General features: G+C 37.0%; 1 protein-coding gene across 1 annotated transcript in view; it reads left to right on the forward strand.

Annotated features, from left to right (window-relative positions):
- Positions 1–17976, forward strand: part of LOC149823434 (ankyrin repeat-containing protein ITN1-like) — a 50956-nt gene extending 32980 nt beyond the window's left edge. The window contains exon 3 of the mRNA XM_090018832.1: positions 16963–17976. Within this exon, the coding sequence (XP_089874958.1) occupies positions 16963–17802 (840 nt within the window). The 3' untranslated portion in view covers positions 17803–17976. The remainder of the gene's footprint in view (positions 1–16962) is intronic.
- Positions 17977–18971: the final 995 nt, after the last annotated feature.

Below are 18971 nucleotides of genomic sequence, written 5' to 3' on the forward strand. Positions count from 1 at the left end.
TAGTATCCACATACCTGGAGGAGATGAAGAGTAGGCAATGGCGGCCCCGGATGTTGAAGGAGAAGTCTTGAGAAGATGTTGGAGAACTTCGGAGATGTGATTTAAAGTTTCTTTGATATCTCCTTCTTTGGTACTTTCTTCCTTCTTCGGAGAAGTTTCCCCAACCGCGGCAACCTTTCCTTTGAGTTTTGGACAAGCCGGTCTAATGTGACCCGGTTCATTACAATAATGGCATATTATTTCCCTTCTAGGCCCATTAATATTTTTGTTAAAATGGGGAGGTCTATATGCTTTAACATTTGATCCGGACCTAGTAACGGCCAAAACTTCATCACTCTTGATGCTTAAGCCAAGTCGAGTTTCTTCTTGACATATCTCGGCGAGGGCATCTTCAATAGGTAAGGCTTTGCTTCTATGAAGAAGAGATGCCCTTACTTGTTCAAACTCCGGGCGAAGACCATGAAGAAATTGAAAGAAATGTTCTTTTTCAATTTGTTCTCTCCTTAATTCAATATCTTCCGGAGCCACCCACTTAGGCTCAAGAAGAGCAAGTTCATCCCAAAGGGGAGTTAAAGAGCTAAAATAGTCCCGGACACTCATGTCCATTTGTTTGGTGGAACGAATTTTTTCTTGACAAAAAAATTGTCGAGCAAGATCCTTTTGGGTATACATAACCTTAAGGAAAAACCAAACCTCATTGGCCCTTTTAAATTTGGCTATATTAGCACAATTTTTAAGGTCAACATTGTTCATAAACCATGCCAAGATTTTGGCATGGTTACTTTCCCAATCCTCAATTTTGGATTGATGATCATTAATAACTTTGATGCGCTCATCGCCATCTAAAGCCTTTTCAACTTCATTTTCGATCTTGGTGAGAACAAGAGAGGGTTCGGGAGTAGTTCCCATAACAAAACCCCAAAGTTTCTTACCTCTAAGATGATTTTCCATAGCGGAGGCCCACATGAGATAGTTGGACCCATTTAGCTTAAAAGAAAGCTCCACTTTAGAGTCACGTTCCATCGGCACCAACAAGTCCTTCCTTTCTTCAAAAGAAATGAGTCACACGTTCCAAGAAAAAGGCCAATCACCAACCGAGCTTTGATACCATGTAATGAAAAGAGGCGAAAGCACCAATAGAGCAAGTGTCACTCTTTAAGAGTGACAACTAGAGCCAAGAACACAAACACCGAATGTGCACACACAAAAACTCTCAAATATGGAAATGACTTAAAGTCATAAGTTGGATATTATTGAAGAATGGAAGAGAGGGGTTTAAAACCCATACATTAGAAGGAGAACACCTCCTCTATTTATAGAGGAGGGAGGCACTAAAGAAGAGACTACAAGGGGGCTCCCTTGTAGTCGTTGGGAGCTCCAACGGTCAGAAATCTGACCGTTGGGGCCCCAACGACTACAAGAGTGGGGCCCCTTGTGGTCATCCTAAAGAAAGAAAATAAAAAAACAAAAAAGGAAAAAGTAAAAGGGAAAAAGAAAAAAGATAAAAAATAAAAATAAAAAAGTACATGGACTGAATTACAAGAATACCCCTATCGGGTATTTCAATAGAATATGTATATATATACATATATGTATACATATACTTATATATATACGGATGTATATATATATATAAGTATATGTATATGTATATATATATATATTTTAACACCATCCAGCTAAATTCCCATTGATAGGTCGACAAGTAATCCAAACAGGCCATTATATTATATTTAGCATTTTTATGCTTTTAGGGCTTATTTCTTATCAGAATTCAGTAAACTTCCTGTCATAATGAATCCAGATTTTTTTTCCTTGCTCTTTTCTTTTCCTTGCTCCATCTAGTGAAAGCAACAAGTAGTATCTCTCTTCTTGTAAGCTCTCATGTACAGCGATGCCAGTGTAACAGAAACCATATAATTCCCCTTAATATGGAGATACCACCTCTTGTCACGATATGGTTTAAGTAGTGGCACTTGGTTCAAACAAGAAGCAGTATTTGGTGAGAATACCTGTTGAACAATGAATGCAGCATAAATTACATAGAATATAAAAAAAAAAATTGAATTGCAAGAACAGAATTTCCATTTGTGTGTGTTTACTAGACTGCCATTATTACACCACTATCAACAGGATCCAGCCACTGTTCTGCTATTTAAGGATGAGTCATGGGTGATTTTTAATGATTGAAAAGGCGGGTTAACTCCCTTATGGTGGGTAGCCATTTGCTTCCTAAATGAACTCGGATGGAAAAAGCTAGAAAGCCATGATCTAATGATTAGTTCCCTGACTTCAGGATCTTGTATGGGACTTCTGCTATGAATCTTCCTTGTCCACAAGTTTTCTGTGTTGATGTTTTAAAAGCCATACCATGTTGCAGGTGCACTAAAGACCTCAAGGTCCCTGGCCCTGATATCACTATACTTTCATGTTGCAGATGCATGGATTTTTTCTGCTGGTGGTTCACACCCAGGAATGCCTGTCATTACTATTAAAATTAACTTGAGCAATCAATTATCACTCAGATAGTCATACCTTGTCAAAGTGACACTATAGAACAAGGTAGCTTTGTTAAAAATATAAAAAATGTAATATATATAATATTTATTTATACTTTTATTTATTTTAGTTTTTCTTTTCTTTATTCTTTTTATTTTATTTTTGTCTAGTTCATTTTGAACTAGACTTTTTATCTAGTCAAGATCACATTGGATCTTGACTAGATTTATAGTCGTTGGAACTAGTCCAACGATTCTTTGATTCTCCCCCTCTCTCTACTTGTATAAATAGGGGTGATCCCCTCTCCTTTGTAATCAATGCTTCTTAAGCATTTTCATATGATATAAAGTTTATTATTTTGTCTTGTATTCTTTCATTTAAATCCTTTTGTGAGTTGTGCTTGTAGTGTCTCCAATAGACACCTATTGTAAGCTTTTGTGCAAGACCGCTATTTCATTACATGGTATTAGAGCTTGGAAGCTTCTAGATCTTGGAGAGTTTTTACCTTGTTTTTTGTGCCTCCTTAGCAAAGGGCGATTCATCCTCTTGTTCGTGATTCAAGTGATTTTTTGTGCAACTCTCATTAAAGAAAGAAGACGTTTGGAAGATAGATTGGCTACGCAAATTCGTGATTTGTGCTCTTTTCCCTTCCTCTTCTATTTTCTTTTTTTTTCTCTCTTTTTTTTCCTATCTATCCTTCTTTCTTTTTTTCATCCTTGTAAAAGATGGATGACAATGAATGGTTTTGATTCGAAACCAAAACTAGTTCTCACAAAAATTGAGAATGAGAAAGAAGTACTTCTCACAGGAGAGAAAAATAAGGTTTTGACTACCTATGAGAAAAAATAGAAATAATAGAAGATAAGGCATGCCAAAATTATGTTGCTAATTAATAGCGTTGACATCAAGAAATGCTCTAGTCTAGCTAAATATGAGCATGCTGATAAAGCTTGGGAATATCTTAGGAATATATATTTTCTTAAAGATATTGCACATGTGTGCAATTTACAAGACAAAGTTTGAACTTTGACTCAAAAGGACAAAAGTATTAGGAAATATTTTAATGAGTTATCTAAACTTTGGGAAGAATTGGCTCTTTTGAGCCAAAATGGCATTGTGCTGAAGATATCGAGCTTCGCCAAAAACTCGATATGAAACACTTTTATCAATTTATAAATAGTTGAGGCCGAAATTTGAAACAACCAAATCAGCTCTTTTACATCGAGGAAAGGTTCCCTCTATCATTGACACTATAGTGGAACTGACTATGGAAAAAAATAGATTCAAGAATAATACTCCAAAGCATGAAGAGATTCCGTTCTAGCTGTATCTAGACCGAGAAATTATGTACGTACTTAAATGTTGCCTCACTTTGGTAGACAAAACAGTAATTTTGACAAGAGAAAAGTCATTTACCACCATTGTCATGTACCGGGACACTATAGGCTTCAATGTCTTAAGTTAAATAAAAGAGAAGAAAAGAAAGTTGCATCTGTTAGTTTGGAATCGAAATATCGAATCAATCAAGATACACCAGAATTTATAGCTCAATTAATGGAGATCCTTCAACCTCTTCTCAAAGGAACATCCTCCTCAACTGAAGCCTCAACCGGAGCAACTATTTCATCCTTCTCTGATCCCGATAACTTTTCTTGGCTCCCTGACTCTGGTGCTTCTTTTTATATGACCCCAAATATTAATAGTTTGTCTGAATGTCTTAACAATAACTCAAGTGTGTAAAAAAATTTCATAGCTGATGGTACATCTCTTGAAATAAAAGAAATAGATAATTTTGAAAAACTTCAAAAATACAAAAAATTCTTTATTCCAAAAGTTAGATATATTCCTAAACTAAATCTAAACCTTTAATTTATTATGGGTGTAATATCTCTTCTTCTCATGGTTGTTGGGTACAGGATCGCCAGTCAGGGAAGCTGATTGGGGAAGGTCATAGAGAAGGAGGACTCTATTATATGGATTTTTTGGAATTACCCAAGAATACCTTCTGTTATAATGTTCAGAAACTAGAGTTGGATCTATGGCACAAAAGACTTGGCTATCCTCATATATCTAAAATCCAACACTTTTCAAGTTTAGAAATTTTTTGTAATTCTGAAAGTTTTACTTGTAAAGATTGTATTCTTGGCAAAATTAAAAGATTACCATTTCATTATAGAACTTTTGTTTCATCCAGACCAATTGAGTTAATACATTCGGATGTTTAGGGTCCTACACCGGTCATATCAAAAGGCAGATGTGCATATTATGTAATTTTTGTTGATGGTTTCTGTAAGCATACCTGGATTTACTTCCTTAAGCATAAATTTGAGTTTTTTTCACATTTTCAAACATTTCACAAAATGGCTAAAAACAAATTTCAAAATGATATTTTTATTTTTCACACTGATTCAGGGGAAGAATTTATGTCAAAAGAATTTAAAGACTATCTCAATTTACATGGCATCACACATCAAAGATCTTATCCACACACACCACAACAAAATGGCCTAGCCGAACGAAAACATCGACACATTATGAAAACAACTAGGACTTTATTAATTTCAAATCAAGTTCCAAAAGAGTTTTGGGCAGAAGTTGCCCTAACTGCTTCCTATCTCATTAATTGAATGTCATCTTCTTCTTTGAACAATATAACTTCAATTAAGAAATTTGTTAAATTATCTCATGATTACTCTAGATTAAGTCTTTGGATACAAATGTTTAGTTTTCACCAACAAGAATGATAAACTCTTCCCCCGTGCCATTCTTTGTGCCTTCTTACATTATGCAGATAATAAAAAAGGATGTAGGTGTTTTGATTTTAAAAATGAAAAAATGTATATATCAAGAAATGTATCCTTGGAAAAAGAAAGTTTCTTTGAATTTGAAAAGACCAAGAAAGTAACCAAATATTCTTTTTTGGTATAGATTTGGCTTCGAAATCTAATGAATGTGACCATGAATACGATTTAGATGATGATCAAGGTACTATTGATTCTGAACATAATATTGATGATGAAGAGCGAACCCATAGGAACATCAGTTTACAATATTCAAGACGTAAAGAATCCAATCTTTCATGTGCATTAGAAAAATACTTCGAAGTACAAACTAGAGGGTTATCTAGAATTTCTAAACCTCCCAAAAAATGTCTTATGAATCTTTTTCACCCATATATAAGGCATTTATTGCATTAATGCAGTCATATGTAGAACGTCATTCTATACTCAAGCCAAAAACCATACAGAATGGGTAGAAGCCATGAAGGCAAAATTGGAAGCATTAGAAAAGGCTAACACTTGGACTATTCAAGATATTCTTCTGGGCAAGAAACCTATAGGTTGTAGGTAGGTTTACAAAATTAAAACCAAGAGTGATGAAACTCTTAAAAGGTATAAAGACAAATTAGTGGCCAAGGGGTATGCTCAAGAATATGTCATCGACTATGAAGAAACTTTTGCTTCAGTTGCTCGAATGACCACTGCTAGGACACTAATAGCCTTAACCTCTATTAGAAAATGGCCCATGTTTCAAATGGATGTCAAAAATGATTTTCTCAATGAAAATCTAGTTGAAGAAGTTTATATAGAAGCACCGCCTGATATTAGTATCCCTAAGGGTAAAGCTCTTCGTTTAGAAGACTCTTTACGGCCTTAAACAGACACCCAAAGCCTGGTATGACATGTTTAGTTTTGTTATGCTTGATATTGGATTTCGTTCTTGTTTGACTGACACTGCTTTATTTATTAAGATTTCTGATGCAGGGATTATTATTTTCCTTATCTATGTGGATGCCATGATCATCATCGGAGGCAATAAATAGGGAGTTAAAAACATTAAAAAGTTTCTTAGGTTTATTGAGATATTTCTTAGGATTTGAAGTTGCTTATTTTCCTCGTGGGTATTTATTATCTCAATCTAAAATTGCTTTTAATATTATTTTCAGGTCTAGAATTACAGATGATAAGAAAATAGATACTTCAGAAGTTGTCAACATCAAAATGAAAATCAATAATGGATAACCTCTTGATGATCTCATTTTTTTACAGACAACTTATTGGAGCACTTTCTTATCTTTCCATTACTAGACCTGATATATCACACATACACACAACTAGCCGGTTTCAACACGCTCCTACTTTTGTTCACATGGGAGCAGTTTTGCGTATTGTTAGATACATAAAGTCCTCTCTTTCAGGAGGTATCTTTTTGTCTGCTTCATCTTCATTAGATTTAATTGCTTATAGTGATGCTGATTGGGGAGGTGTCCCAATAACAGACACTCAACCACTAAATTTTGTGTTTTCTTAAGAGAATCCTTGATTTCGTGGTAGTGAAAAAAAAACAGCAAATGGTTTCTCTTTCGTCCACCGAAGTTGAATTACTAAGCCATAGCCACAACGACAATGGAATTGGTTGAAAAAGGTGTTTTAGGTGTACGGGTCTCAGGTCTTGATATCAAGACTTGAGACCCGACCCGCATCCATCCATTGTATGTACAATTTTTTTTATTTCTTTCTTTCGGGTCCGGACATTATAACAGATCCAGACCCATACTGTACACTTGCATATTAATATGATGTTTAGGTCACAATTTCTTAGACAAAAATTGTGACAGCCGCAACCCCTTTCTCTATTCTCTTTCTCTTTCTCCACAGGTTCCAGAGCAGATTCTCGCTTGGTATCAGAGCGAAGATCCGTCTAGGGTTGAAGAGGCTTCCGAAAGGTGCGATCGACCGATCAGAGGTTTAAGGTCTTATCTTTCTCTTGTCTTCTCTTTCTCAGATTTCTTTAATTCTTTCTCAGATTCCTTTAATTCTTTCTACCTCTCGTTTCCTCATCTTCTTTCTGATTCTTCTTTGGTGAACTCATACCCATGTGGGTCTTATAACGTGAATAAGTATTCACGGAAACCTTGTGCATCAAAAACAAGGGAAAAAGAAATTCCTTTTCACGTGGATCGCTGAAATTGATTCACCCATCCACGTGAAACCTCGATTCCCTTCACGTAAAACCCAATTCCTCCTTCCCCCTTTTGCCTGGTATTTTCAGATCTTGTGCCCCAGCCATACTTTTGTTTTGCACATTCCCCTCTTCGCATCTACCCTGCGTATCCAAATCTGACAGCAAAGTTGTGTCAGATCTGAGATACTAAGCCCTCTTGCTGTAGGTATTTGCTCTGTGAGAGCGTTTTTAAACCTGATCCTCATCCCTTTTTGATGTTGCGTTGCCACAGCTGAAAAGACCTTTAGATTATCACTCTGATTCAACGTGTAAAATTTTCTTTCTTTACATCAATTTCAAATCTTATAAAAGTGCAAGGGAAAACTTAGGTCTGATTCCCCTTTTAAATCTGACAACCTCTGATTGCCAGTTTTAAGGGTTAATTCTCTGGCAAAAGACTGAGCACTTTTTTGATCACCCTTGTTAATTTTACTTTCTCCATGGATTCCATTCTTCTCAATCAAGTCTTTCTTCAAGCTTTCTCAACCAACTCGTTTCCGAAAAGTTGAACACCTCAAACTTCTTGATTTGGAAGAGACAAATTATTCCTTTTATAAGGAGCCAATGTCTCTTAGGTCACCTAGATGGAACCATTCCAATCTCGTTAGAATTCGTTACGCGAGAAGAGAAAAATGATAAAGGGCGAGTTCAATTGTGTATGTCAAAAATATAGAATATCTCAACTGGAAAAGGAAAGATCAATCAGTAGTTGCATACATCACTTGTGCGTTGTCTTAAGAGGTTCTTATTGCAATCCCTGACAATTGCACTGCCTTGCAGCTGTGAGAGAGATTAGTTCAGACGTATTCACAAGTTTCACAGACAATGATGGTTTTTCTCAAAAGGGAATTCAGCTACTGAGAAAAGATTTCATGACCATCATGGAATATCTTAATAGGATGAAGACTATCACAGACCAACTTGCGGTTATAGGATGTGTCGTGAGTGACAGTGATATGGTGCAACAAACTCTGAGTGGATTGGGACCCGACTATAATATGATCGTCACCTCACTATTGTGTATGCCTACCTTTCCTACTTTTGATGAGTTGCGAGCTAAATTAATTTAGTACGAAATGACTCTGAAGGGTTTTTTTGAAGGAGCTTATGTTCATACAAATTCCCAAGAAGTTTTCGCCACAGGGGGTGACTTACGGTCGAGGATGAGGACGAGGGGGACAAGGGCGAAGTGGACACAGAGGACGTGGATTGCTTCCCACCCCAAATATGTTGACTCATACATAGGGACAAAGATCCATTCCCACTTGCTTCCTTTGCAACAAAAAGGGGCATATCCAAGGCAAATTGTTGGCACAATCCAGAGAATAAAGGAAACACTGCACAGAGAGAACCCAAAAGAAAGTCCACCAATATCAGAGACAGTGGAGAGATTAAAGATCTGCTGATATCTTTCTTGTCAGAATTGAAGTTAAAGCAGGATGATCAAGACACTTGGTTTGTTCACTCAGGGGTAGCAACTCACGTGACTGGTGATGCAGGTAAACTTTCTAACCCTATTCCTTATTTTGGCAAAAGTAAAATTGTCACCTGTGATGGATCCCACCATCCTGTCTCTCATATTGGAAAAACTGTCATTCCCATGTCACATTCTACTCTTGAACTTTCTGATGCCCTTCATGCTCCCAACATCAATAAAAATATTCTTTGTTTTTAAACTTGTTGATGATAATCATGCTTCAGTTAAATTCACTTCCTTCTCTGTGCAGGTCAAGGACCTTCGCACGAGGGAAACATTCGCTGAAGGAAAAAGACAAGGCAATATGTATGTCTTTGAAGAAGCTCCATGCCATTCTGTTCGCCCTGCTCATCTGGATTCGAAGTCTTCATTAGAGTCGTGTTCCCATCATTCTGCAAATGTTTTTAGTATTTCTGAATGTAATAAGCCTTTCTTATGGCATAGTCGATTAGGAAATTGTGGGAGTCATTTTATTGAGAAACTTGTTTCTAATAATCTCATTACAAAAGAAAGTCTCAATGGTGATGAGAAAAGTCAGAAGTGTTCCAGTTGTCTTTTATGCAAAAGTCATGTATTGCCTTTTTATTCTATTAATAAGAGAGCTTCAAAACCTTTTGAAATAATATGTTCTGATGTATAGGGACCAGCCCCAGTTGCCTCTGGCTCTAGAAGCAGATACTACCTAATCTTTGTTGATAGCTATTCTCGATACACCTGGATATATTTCATAAAAAATAAGTCGGAAGTTTTCTTTTTGTTCCAAAACTTTCTTTTCTTAGTAAAAAATCAATTCTCTGAGTCCATCCAATTTTTCCAATGTGATGGAGGTGGGGAGTTCTCATCTAGTGACTTTATTTCTTTTCTCCAAAATAATGGGATAGGAAGAAGGGTATCTTGTCCATACACTCCTCAGCAAAATGGGATTGCTAAGCGAAAACATAGACATATCGTTGAAAGTGCCATGAGTATGCTGCATGACAGTAACCTTCTCATCAATTTGTGGGCAGAAGCCTTTCATTCTGTCGTACATGTGATAAATAGATTGCCTATGGTTGTTCTGGAAAATAAGTCTCCTTATTACTGCCTTTTTGGAGCTCATCCTAGTTATCATGATTTGCGTGATTTTGGATGTGTTTGTTATGTGCACATTGATCTGTCCCTGAGAAACAAGTTTTAGGACAAGGCTTAGAAGTGTAGATTTGTGGGATACACAGATGACTACAAAGGATATAGGTGTTATGATCCTATCAACAGACGGATCAGAATCTCAAGAAATGTTGTCTTTGATGAGCAAAATTTTGATGCTGACACAACGGAAATGCCCTCTAACACAACTGAAGTTTATTATCCTTGGCTGAATTCAGAACTTTTTGCTAGTTCAAATGAAGACGGTTCTTCAAATTGTGTAAGGCAAGAAGAAGAAATGTTTGAGACCACTGGGACATCGGGATCACAGAATGAGGAAAAAATACCATTATCGGTACCGGGCAGATACAAGGGCATCTCCTATTCTAGACAGAGAACAACAACGTCAAGCCTTTTAAATCGCGCCTCAACAGACAATCCTACTTCCTCTCACACTCTTGAGGTCAGAAGATCAAATCGCATACGACACCCTATTGATAGGTGGGTCAGCTATAACAACTTCTCTTTGGATTTTCAGCTCTTTTTAACTGCTCTCAACAAGGAAGATGAACCTATTATGTACTATCAGGTAGCCACTTCTACCAAATGGGTAGAAGCCATGAATGATGAAATGCAAGCCTTACATGTATGTGGAACCTGGGAAATTGTTCCCAGACCATCTGATAAAAATGTTGTCGGATGCAAATGGGTATACAAAATTAAGTATAAATCAGATGGAACTATTGAACGCAGTGTTGTTAAAAACGCGCCTCAAGGCACAAAAAGCGTGCCTCGCCTTGAGGCGAGGGCCTTTGTGCTTTGAGGCACAGTAAAAAAGCGTAAAAGCATATAGGCGTACGCCTCATGCGCCTTGAGGCGAGGCGCGCATTAAAAAAAAATCGGTTAACCAGCCTCGGTTTGGAAGAAAGCCTGATCCACCATCTTATTCTCCAATCTTCCCGTCAGATTCATCGCTCCCACAAACAGAATCAGTATCCTTCATTTCTTTTGGGGCGTTTATGAATTCCATTAAGTGAAGAGATATGGTGGTGTCCGAGGAAGAATTGGGAACTCAATCTCAGCCTGCGAAGCGCGTCCACTATCTTGCCAAGACCGTCCTCAAGGACAACGCCATTCTTCACGCCGCTCACGGTCGCATTCGCTCCCCCAAAACCTTCGATATCGTCCTCGACAAGGTGTGTAGTGCGTTCTGGTTTGTTTTTCGCAGGGTTTTTGGTGGTTTCAGATTCACAAATTATTTCTTTTTGATAAATTCTGAATTTTGGCGTGATTGCGCATCGAAATACGAGTTCCTGTGTGGTTGAATTGATCTAATTGACTGGTTCATTTCGGAATTTTAGTGGTTGATCGACGTAACGATGATTTTATGATTTGTACCAACTTCTTTGATTGTTGGCGAGCTTCTACACGCTTGAATTTTTGAGAACTGATGTGTTTGATAGTTCGATAAATTCACGGTCACAGTTGTTGCTTGATACCGTTCTTAAATTTCTGTTCTATTGAAATTGGACAGTGTTTTAGGAAGCTGAATCAAGTTCCTTTTGCGTCCTCCTTTTGTTCAAAAAATATTGTGTTTGACCTTCTGCTGTCTAGGAACCTTGCTAGAAACAACAAGAAATATGGTTCATGGGGCATGTGGCAAATGATTCTTAACTAAATGAAGCATCTCCGAATTTCCACTTGCACAAACAACATTACAATATCGCATATGAGTTTCATATACCCTTGAATTTTTGTTATCGATATTGAGAATGATGATTTCACACCTTCGCTAAGCTCTGCAAATAGCTCCAAGTATGATTCTTAAATATTAAAACCTTCATCGGACGATCGCTCCAACTGGGTCTGGGTTTAGTCTTACCGAATTCATGCAACAAGTAACAAAGTGCATCCACTCCATTGTTCAGTCCAGAGTACTGTTATCAATGCTTCGATTAATATGGTTATTTACGCAATGCATTTGTCGTATGCATTTCTTAGCATTTCATAGGACCTTCATACGTACCTGCGTTTGTTACCTATATTGCAAACAGTACACACACCTTCACTAAGCACGACTGGGCACATTGTTCTCCAAGTAGCACTTGATTAAGAAAATAGTGATATCTAAGTATTTCAAACCTTTACTGAATATCACTCCAACTAGGGCTGCATTTAGTCTTACCCAATCTACGCAACAAGTGTCTCAGGGTATCCACTCCATTTTTCAGTCCAAAATCCAATTCATTTACCATGTCAATGCTCCAACTAGTATGGTTTTTTACATAATGAATTTTAATTTTTACAAGGATCAAGCTTTCTTCCAAACCGAGGTTGTTAGTGCTAATATGCATTTTGTTGTTAATGTTAGTTTTTTATTGAATGAATGTTCATATTTTATTTCTTAGAGATTTTTTATTTCGTGTTGGTTGGTGCTTTATCAATAAAGCATTTCTTATTTATTTATAATTTTAGATAATTTTTATAGTTTTTTTAAGTTAATTTTTTTTTAGGCTTACGCCTCGCCTCATATTTTGGTGGAGCGCCTCGCTACGCCTCAACGCTTTTCACAACACTGATTGAACAATACAAGGCAAGATTGGTGGCAAAAAGGTTTACCCAAGAAGCAGGGCAAGACTATGATGATACCTTTAGCCTGGTGGTGAGAATGGGAACGATTCGAATTATTCTTTCCTTGGCTGTTGAACATAGATGGAAGCTGAGTCAGCTTGATGTAAAAAATGCATTCCTGCATGGGGATTTGAAGGAGGAAGTATATATGGAACAACCCCCTGGATATCAAGAGCAAAATTGTAAAACTCATGTGTGCAGGCTAAAAAGAGCTATCTATGGTCTAAAACAAGCATCTCGCTCTTGGTTTGAAAACTCCTTTCTTGAGATTCAAAAGCATGGATTTTCACGTTTTTTACTGGATCACTCATTATTCATTTTTAGAGGTCAGGAAGTGATCACCCTAATGTTAATTTATGTTGACGATATTGTCATCACAGGAAACTCTGAAGCTCACGTCAAGGAAGTTAAAAATCTACTCGGTCAGATGTTCAAAATGAAAGATCTTGGTGCTCTGCGTTATTTTCTTGGTGTAGAAGTTGATAAACATGCTTATGGTTTAACCCTCACTCAACACAAGTATACAGTAGATGTTCTCAACAAGGCAGGTATAAAAGACTGCAAGCCTCTAGGAACTCCAAGTGTACTTCACCAAAAACTTACCATTCATGATGGAGATCTTTATGAGGATCCCACCTGGTATCACAGTCTAATAGGAATGTTACAGTATCTCACATTCACTCGTCTTGATATTGTTATTCGGTCAATCAAGTATCTCAGTTTATGCATGCCCCACGTACTGGACATATGAAAGCGATTAACAAGATTCTTAGATATCTGAAAGGGACCATTGGGGACAGATTGATATATTCACCGTAGTCGTCGGGCAAGAATGAGCGCGAACTTACTGTATATTGTGATGCAGACTGGGTAGGGGATCTTGATGAACGAAGATCTACATCAGGATATTGTGTCTTTCAACAACAACTACACCTTCATCCCAAAACAATTGGGGTCGGCGATATGAACCAAAAAAGAAAATTATTCTGGGTCTTCCACATGAATCCTTCTCCTCCAATAATTTCTATCCAATGCCATGTCCTCGGTGAGGTTCAAAGTATTCATATCCTTTCCTATCACCTCCATCCATGTCTTCCTAGGCCTACCCCGACCTCTTTTAACTAATATATTTTCCCATTTCTCCATTCTTCTAACTTGAGCATCATTAGGCCTTCGCCGAATATGTCCAAACCACCGTAAACGATTCTCTCTCATCTTATTTTCAATGGGTGCAACACCTACCTTCTTACGTATCTCCTCGTTTCGAATCTTATCTTTTATTGTATTTCCACACATCCATCTCAGCATACGCATCTCAGTTGCACTCATTTTTTGAATATGATGTCTCTTGGCAACCCAACATTCCGTACCATATAGTAAAGCGGGCCTAATAGTCGTCCTATAAAACTTTCCCTTCAACCGCAATGGCATTCAACGATCGCACAACACTGCAGTTGCACTCTTTCATTTCATCCACCTAACCTTTATCCTATGATTTACATCTCCATCAATTTCTCCATACTTTTGAATGATAGATCCCAAATATTTGAAACAATCATCCACCGGTATTTCTTGCTCACCAAGCTTCACTACACTCTCATCACTACTTCGTTGCTTACTAAATCGACATTCATTGTATTCTGTCTTACTCTTACTCAACTTAAAACCTCTTGCTTCCAATGTCTGTCTCCATAATTCTAACTTAGCATTAACCCAAGCTCTAGACTCATCAATCAAAACAATATCATCAGCAAATAACATACACCACGGCACATTTTCTTGAATTGGTCTCGTAAGCTCATCCATCGTTATAGCATATAGGAAAGGGCTTAAAGCAGATCCTTGATGTAACCCAACCGTTATAGGAAAATTGGTTGTCACCCCTCCACAAGTGCGGACATTGATTACTACTCCTTCATACATATCTTTAATTATACTAATGTAATTGAGAGAAACACCTTTCTTCATCATTGTCCACCAGAGAACGTCCCTAGGTACTCTATCGTATGCCTTCTCTAAATCAATAAAAACCATATGCAAATCTTTGTTCCTCTCTCTATTTCTCTCAATAAGTTGTCTAAGAAGATGTATAGCTTCCATAGTTGATCTTCCAATCATAAAACCAACTATTCTAAGATGTATAGCTTCCTTATTTATCCGCCAAATCTTGTTAAAAAGATTTGTCAATCATTCTAAACCTTTCTCTGCCAAACATTTCTAAGCCTCGATAGGAATACCATCTGGGCCAACTGCCCTTCTTGATTTCATTTTTTTTCAAAGCCTCTGCAATTTCTTTCTTTTGAATCTTGCGCATGAAATCACGATTCATCTCATGAAAAGGAATGGAGAAGTCTCCCAGATCCTGAGCATGAGAAAGGATATTGTGTCTTTATTGGAAGGAATTTAGTCTCTTAGAGCAGTAGAAAACAAAAGGTTGTTGCTAGATCAAGCACTGAGGCTGAGTATAGATCCATGGCTGCAGCTACTGCCGGAGCCACGTGGGTCAAGCATCTCCTAACTGAAGTAGGAGAAACGATCTCTCGCTCTACGTTGTTGTGTGACAATCAAAGTGCTCTCAACATGCCATTCAATCCAGTACACCACAATCGTTCTAAGCATATTGAGATCAACCAACATTTTGTAAGACAAAAAGTTTAAGAAAAAGAGATCAAGCCTGAATTTGTCAACACTGAAAGACAAGTTATAGACATATTTACAAAGGGCCTGACAAAAGGTCGTTTTTGGATGCTTAAAAACAAGTTGTTCATGGTTCAAAACCATGATCAACTTGAGGGGGGGGGGTGAAAAAGGTGTTTTAGGTGTACAGGTCTCGAGGCTGGATATCAAGACTCGAGACCCGACCTGCATCCATCCATTGTATGTACAATTTTTTTTATTTCTTTCTTTGGGGTTCGGACATTATAACATATCCAGACCCATACTGTACACTTGCATATTAATATGATGTTGTCACGATTTCGTAGGCAGAAATTGTGACAGCCGCAACCCCTTTCTTCCTCTATTCTCTTTCTCTTTTCTCCACAGGTTTCAGAGCAGATTCTCACAGTAGTTTGGCTTAGACGTCTGCTAGCTTATATGGGAGTTGAAGTGACACAAGCTTCACGCATGAATATTGCCAGCAACCGAACATTTCATGAACACACCAAACATGTTGAAATGGACTGTCACTATGTCAAAGAGGAGTATCTACATGGAATCATTGATCTGCCATATTTTACACCATATGTTACATCAAAATATCAATTAGCAAACTTCTTCACCAAACCTCTCGTTGCTCCTAGATATCATTTCCTCTTAAACAAACTTTCGCTCATTGTACCGTAAGTTTGAGGGAGAGTATTAAAAATATAAAAATGTAATATATATATATAATATAATAATATATTATTTATTTATATTTATATTTATTTTATTTTATTTTTCTTCTTTTTATTTTATTTTTGTCTAGTTCATTTTGACCAGACTTTTTATCTAGACAAGATTACATTGGATCTTGACTAGATTTATAGTCGTTGGACTAGGTCCAACAACTCTTCGCTTCTCTCCCTCTTTCTACTTGTATAAATAGTGGTGATCCCTTCTCCTTTGTAATCAATGCTTCTTAAGCATTTTTATATGAAATAAAGTTTATTATTTTATCTTGTGTTCTTCCATTTATACCCTTTTTGTGAGGTGCACCTATTGTAAGCTTTTGTGCTTTTGTGGAAGACCACCATTTCATTACAAGTTTTTCCATCCAATTCTCCATTATTTTATTATTCATTTTAGACTTGAAATTATGGGTTTTATATAGAACTTTAGAAAAGTTGGTTTTGCAGATATGCTGATCCAATTGCTCTCTTTGGGTGATATTGGGTATAAAGTTTCAACTTTCAAGGAATTTCAGTATTCATGAACTTAGTGCAGTTTCATAGTTTCCCCTAGAAAATAATAATTTGGCTTGGATTTTCATCTTAATACATGAATTTGTTGTATCATTTAAATTAGGATGAATGCTTCCAAAATAATGAGGTGAAGCAATTGCACTTGTAAACTTAATTATTGAATTGATGAAACATTCTAATGCATTCTGTAAGGCTCGCTTGTTCTTGGTGTGGATTTTAATCAATTGATTGAAGAAAATATTGGACAATGTTGTTTTTAAATATAAGCGGCTGTGAATAAAGTGCTGCTTCTTTATCTAATCATGCTTTGTTTTCACCCAGATAATAAATGAGCTCCTACAACTCCCAGACACCAATGTAAATGCACTGAACAGAGACCACAAGACGGCATTTGACATTGCTGCAGAACTACAATCATCTGAAGAAGCCATAGAAATAAAGGATTGTTTGCTTAGATGGGGTGCACTTAGGGCTAATGACTTGAACCAGCCAAGAGATGAGCTGAGAAAGACTGTTTCTGAGATTAAGAAAGATGTCCACACGCAACTAGAGCAGACAAGGAGAACCAACAAAAATGTTGATCGTGTTGCCAAGGAGCTCAAAAAAATGCACAGGGAAGGGATCAATAATGCTACAAACTCTGTCACGGTGGTTGCTGTTCTTTTCGCCACAGTAGCATTTGCTGCAGTCTTTACTGTTCCAGGTGGAAATGACAATAGTGGAAGAGCAGTTGCAATTAAATACGTCTCATTCAAGATTTTCTTTATCTTCAACGCAATTGCGCTTTTTACATCATTAGCAGTGGTGGTGGTTCAGATTACCTTAGTGCGAGGAGAAACGAAATCAGAGCGGCGTGTTGTTGAGGTGATCAACAAGTTGATGTGGTTGGCTTCTGTCTGCACATCAGTAGCATTTATCGCCTCTTGTTACATTGTTGTTGGGCGACACCATGAGTATGCTGCCATTATTGTAACATTGATTGGAGGACTGACAATGGGAGGCGTCTTGGGTACCATGACATGTTTTGTGTTCAAGTCCAGGCGTAGTCGGTCAATCAGGAAAAGGGAGAAATCAAAATTATGCAGGAGTGTGGTATCTAATTCATGGAACCACTTTTCTGATATCTCTGCCTCAGATATTGATCCAATTTATGCAATCTGATCATGTACCAGCCATCATGATGAGGAGTCTTGATAGGGTGTCCTAGTGCTTTTTGTGACTAATTTATGTTTTTATGGTAATAATCAAGATGCTTGTAATGTAGCTTCTTGTGAACAATCACACTTTCCAGCTGAAGAGTTGTGTGAAATGGCCAACTAAATTTTATATGTGAAACTGGCGGTGCGATTTATGGCTTCTCGATATAGTGCAAATGCACACGATAAACGCAGGTGGTGTTTCAAATTAAAGCTTCTGTGATACGTGTTGCTTATGTCTGAAAATCTACTTTTTACTTAATGTCACTAGGACAATGGACACATATGAGACGATAGATGCAAATTTTTTGAAAACCAAGACTCAAGTAGGGCTGCTGAAGAGGATGAACGAACAGAACAGAGGGTGTTCGAGTTTGGATAGTGTCGCAATTTTCTGAGCCATGAAAATCATCCACATACAACGTGTGATATTTTCTCAACTCATAAAATTGTATTTTTTGTCAAAGAAAAAGCTCAATCCAAAAGTCGGTTCTTAACATTTGGACTATGTTGAATGCATTTATGAGATCTAATTAGGTAGCAAATTTCACGCCTATATATATATATATATATATATATATATATATATTGGGGGCTGTCTAACGAAAGAAGGTCCAAAATCTACCACCGATGATGAGTGATGACATTCCTTCTCTGACGATATCATTCATTAAATAAGTGACATTTTTAGTTATGAATTTTCAATACTTAGATGGGTTTTTTTAAAGCGATAAAAATCAACAGCCGACGATACTTTTGTAAAGTTTTAAATGCATAGTTAGCTGTGGATTTTTAACGCTTCTAAAAACATGTCTAGATGTTGTAAAGTCTTCGAATAAAGCATATTTCTTTCAAAATAAATGATCAAAAATAAATATATAAGGTCCAATTGATGAAACGCTCAAACGTTAGAGAAGGCCATTCTATGGTCATTGGTTGTAGATTTTGAACCTTCTTTTGGTCTGACAGTCCTCTCTCTCTCTCTCTATATATATATATATATATATATATATATAGCTTGGATTATGCTTTTCGACAAAAAAACATGATTTTTGGATGCTTAAATATTTATAAAAATTCTGAGACATTGATTTTCAAGCCTTAAAAGCTCTGCTTATGCATCACAATGAAATG

This window comes from Nuphar pumila, chromosome 10 (assembly GCF_984573655.1).
Source record: "Nuphar pumila chromosome 10, dmNupPumi1.hap1.1, whole genome shotgun sequence".
In the NCBI taxonomy this organism is placed as follows: Eukaryota; Viridiplantae; Streptophyta; class Magnoliopsida; order Nymphaeales; family Nymphaeaceae; genus Nuphar; species Nuphar pumila.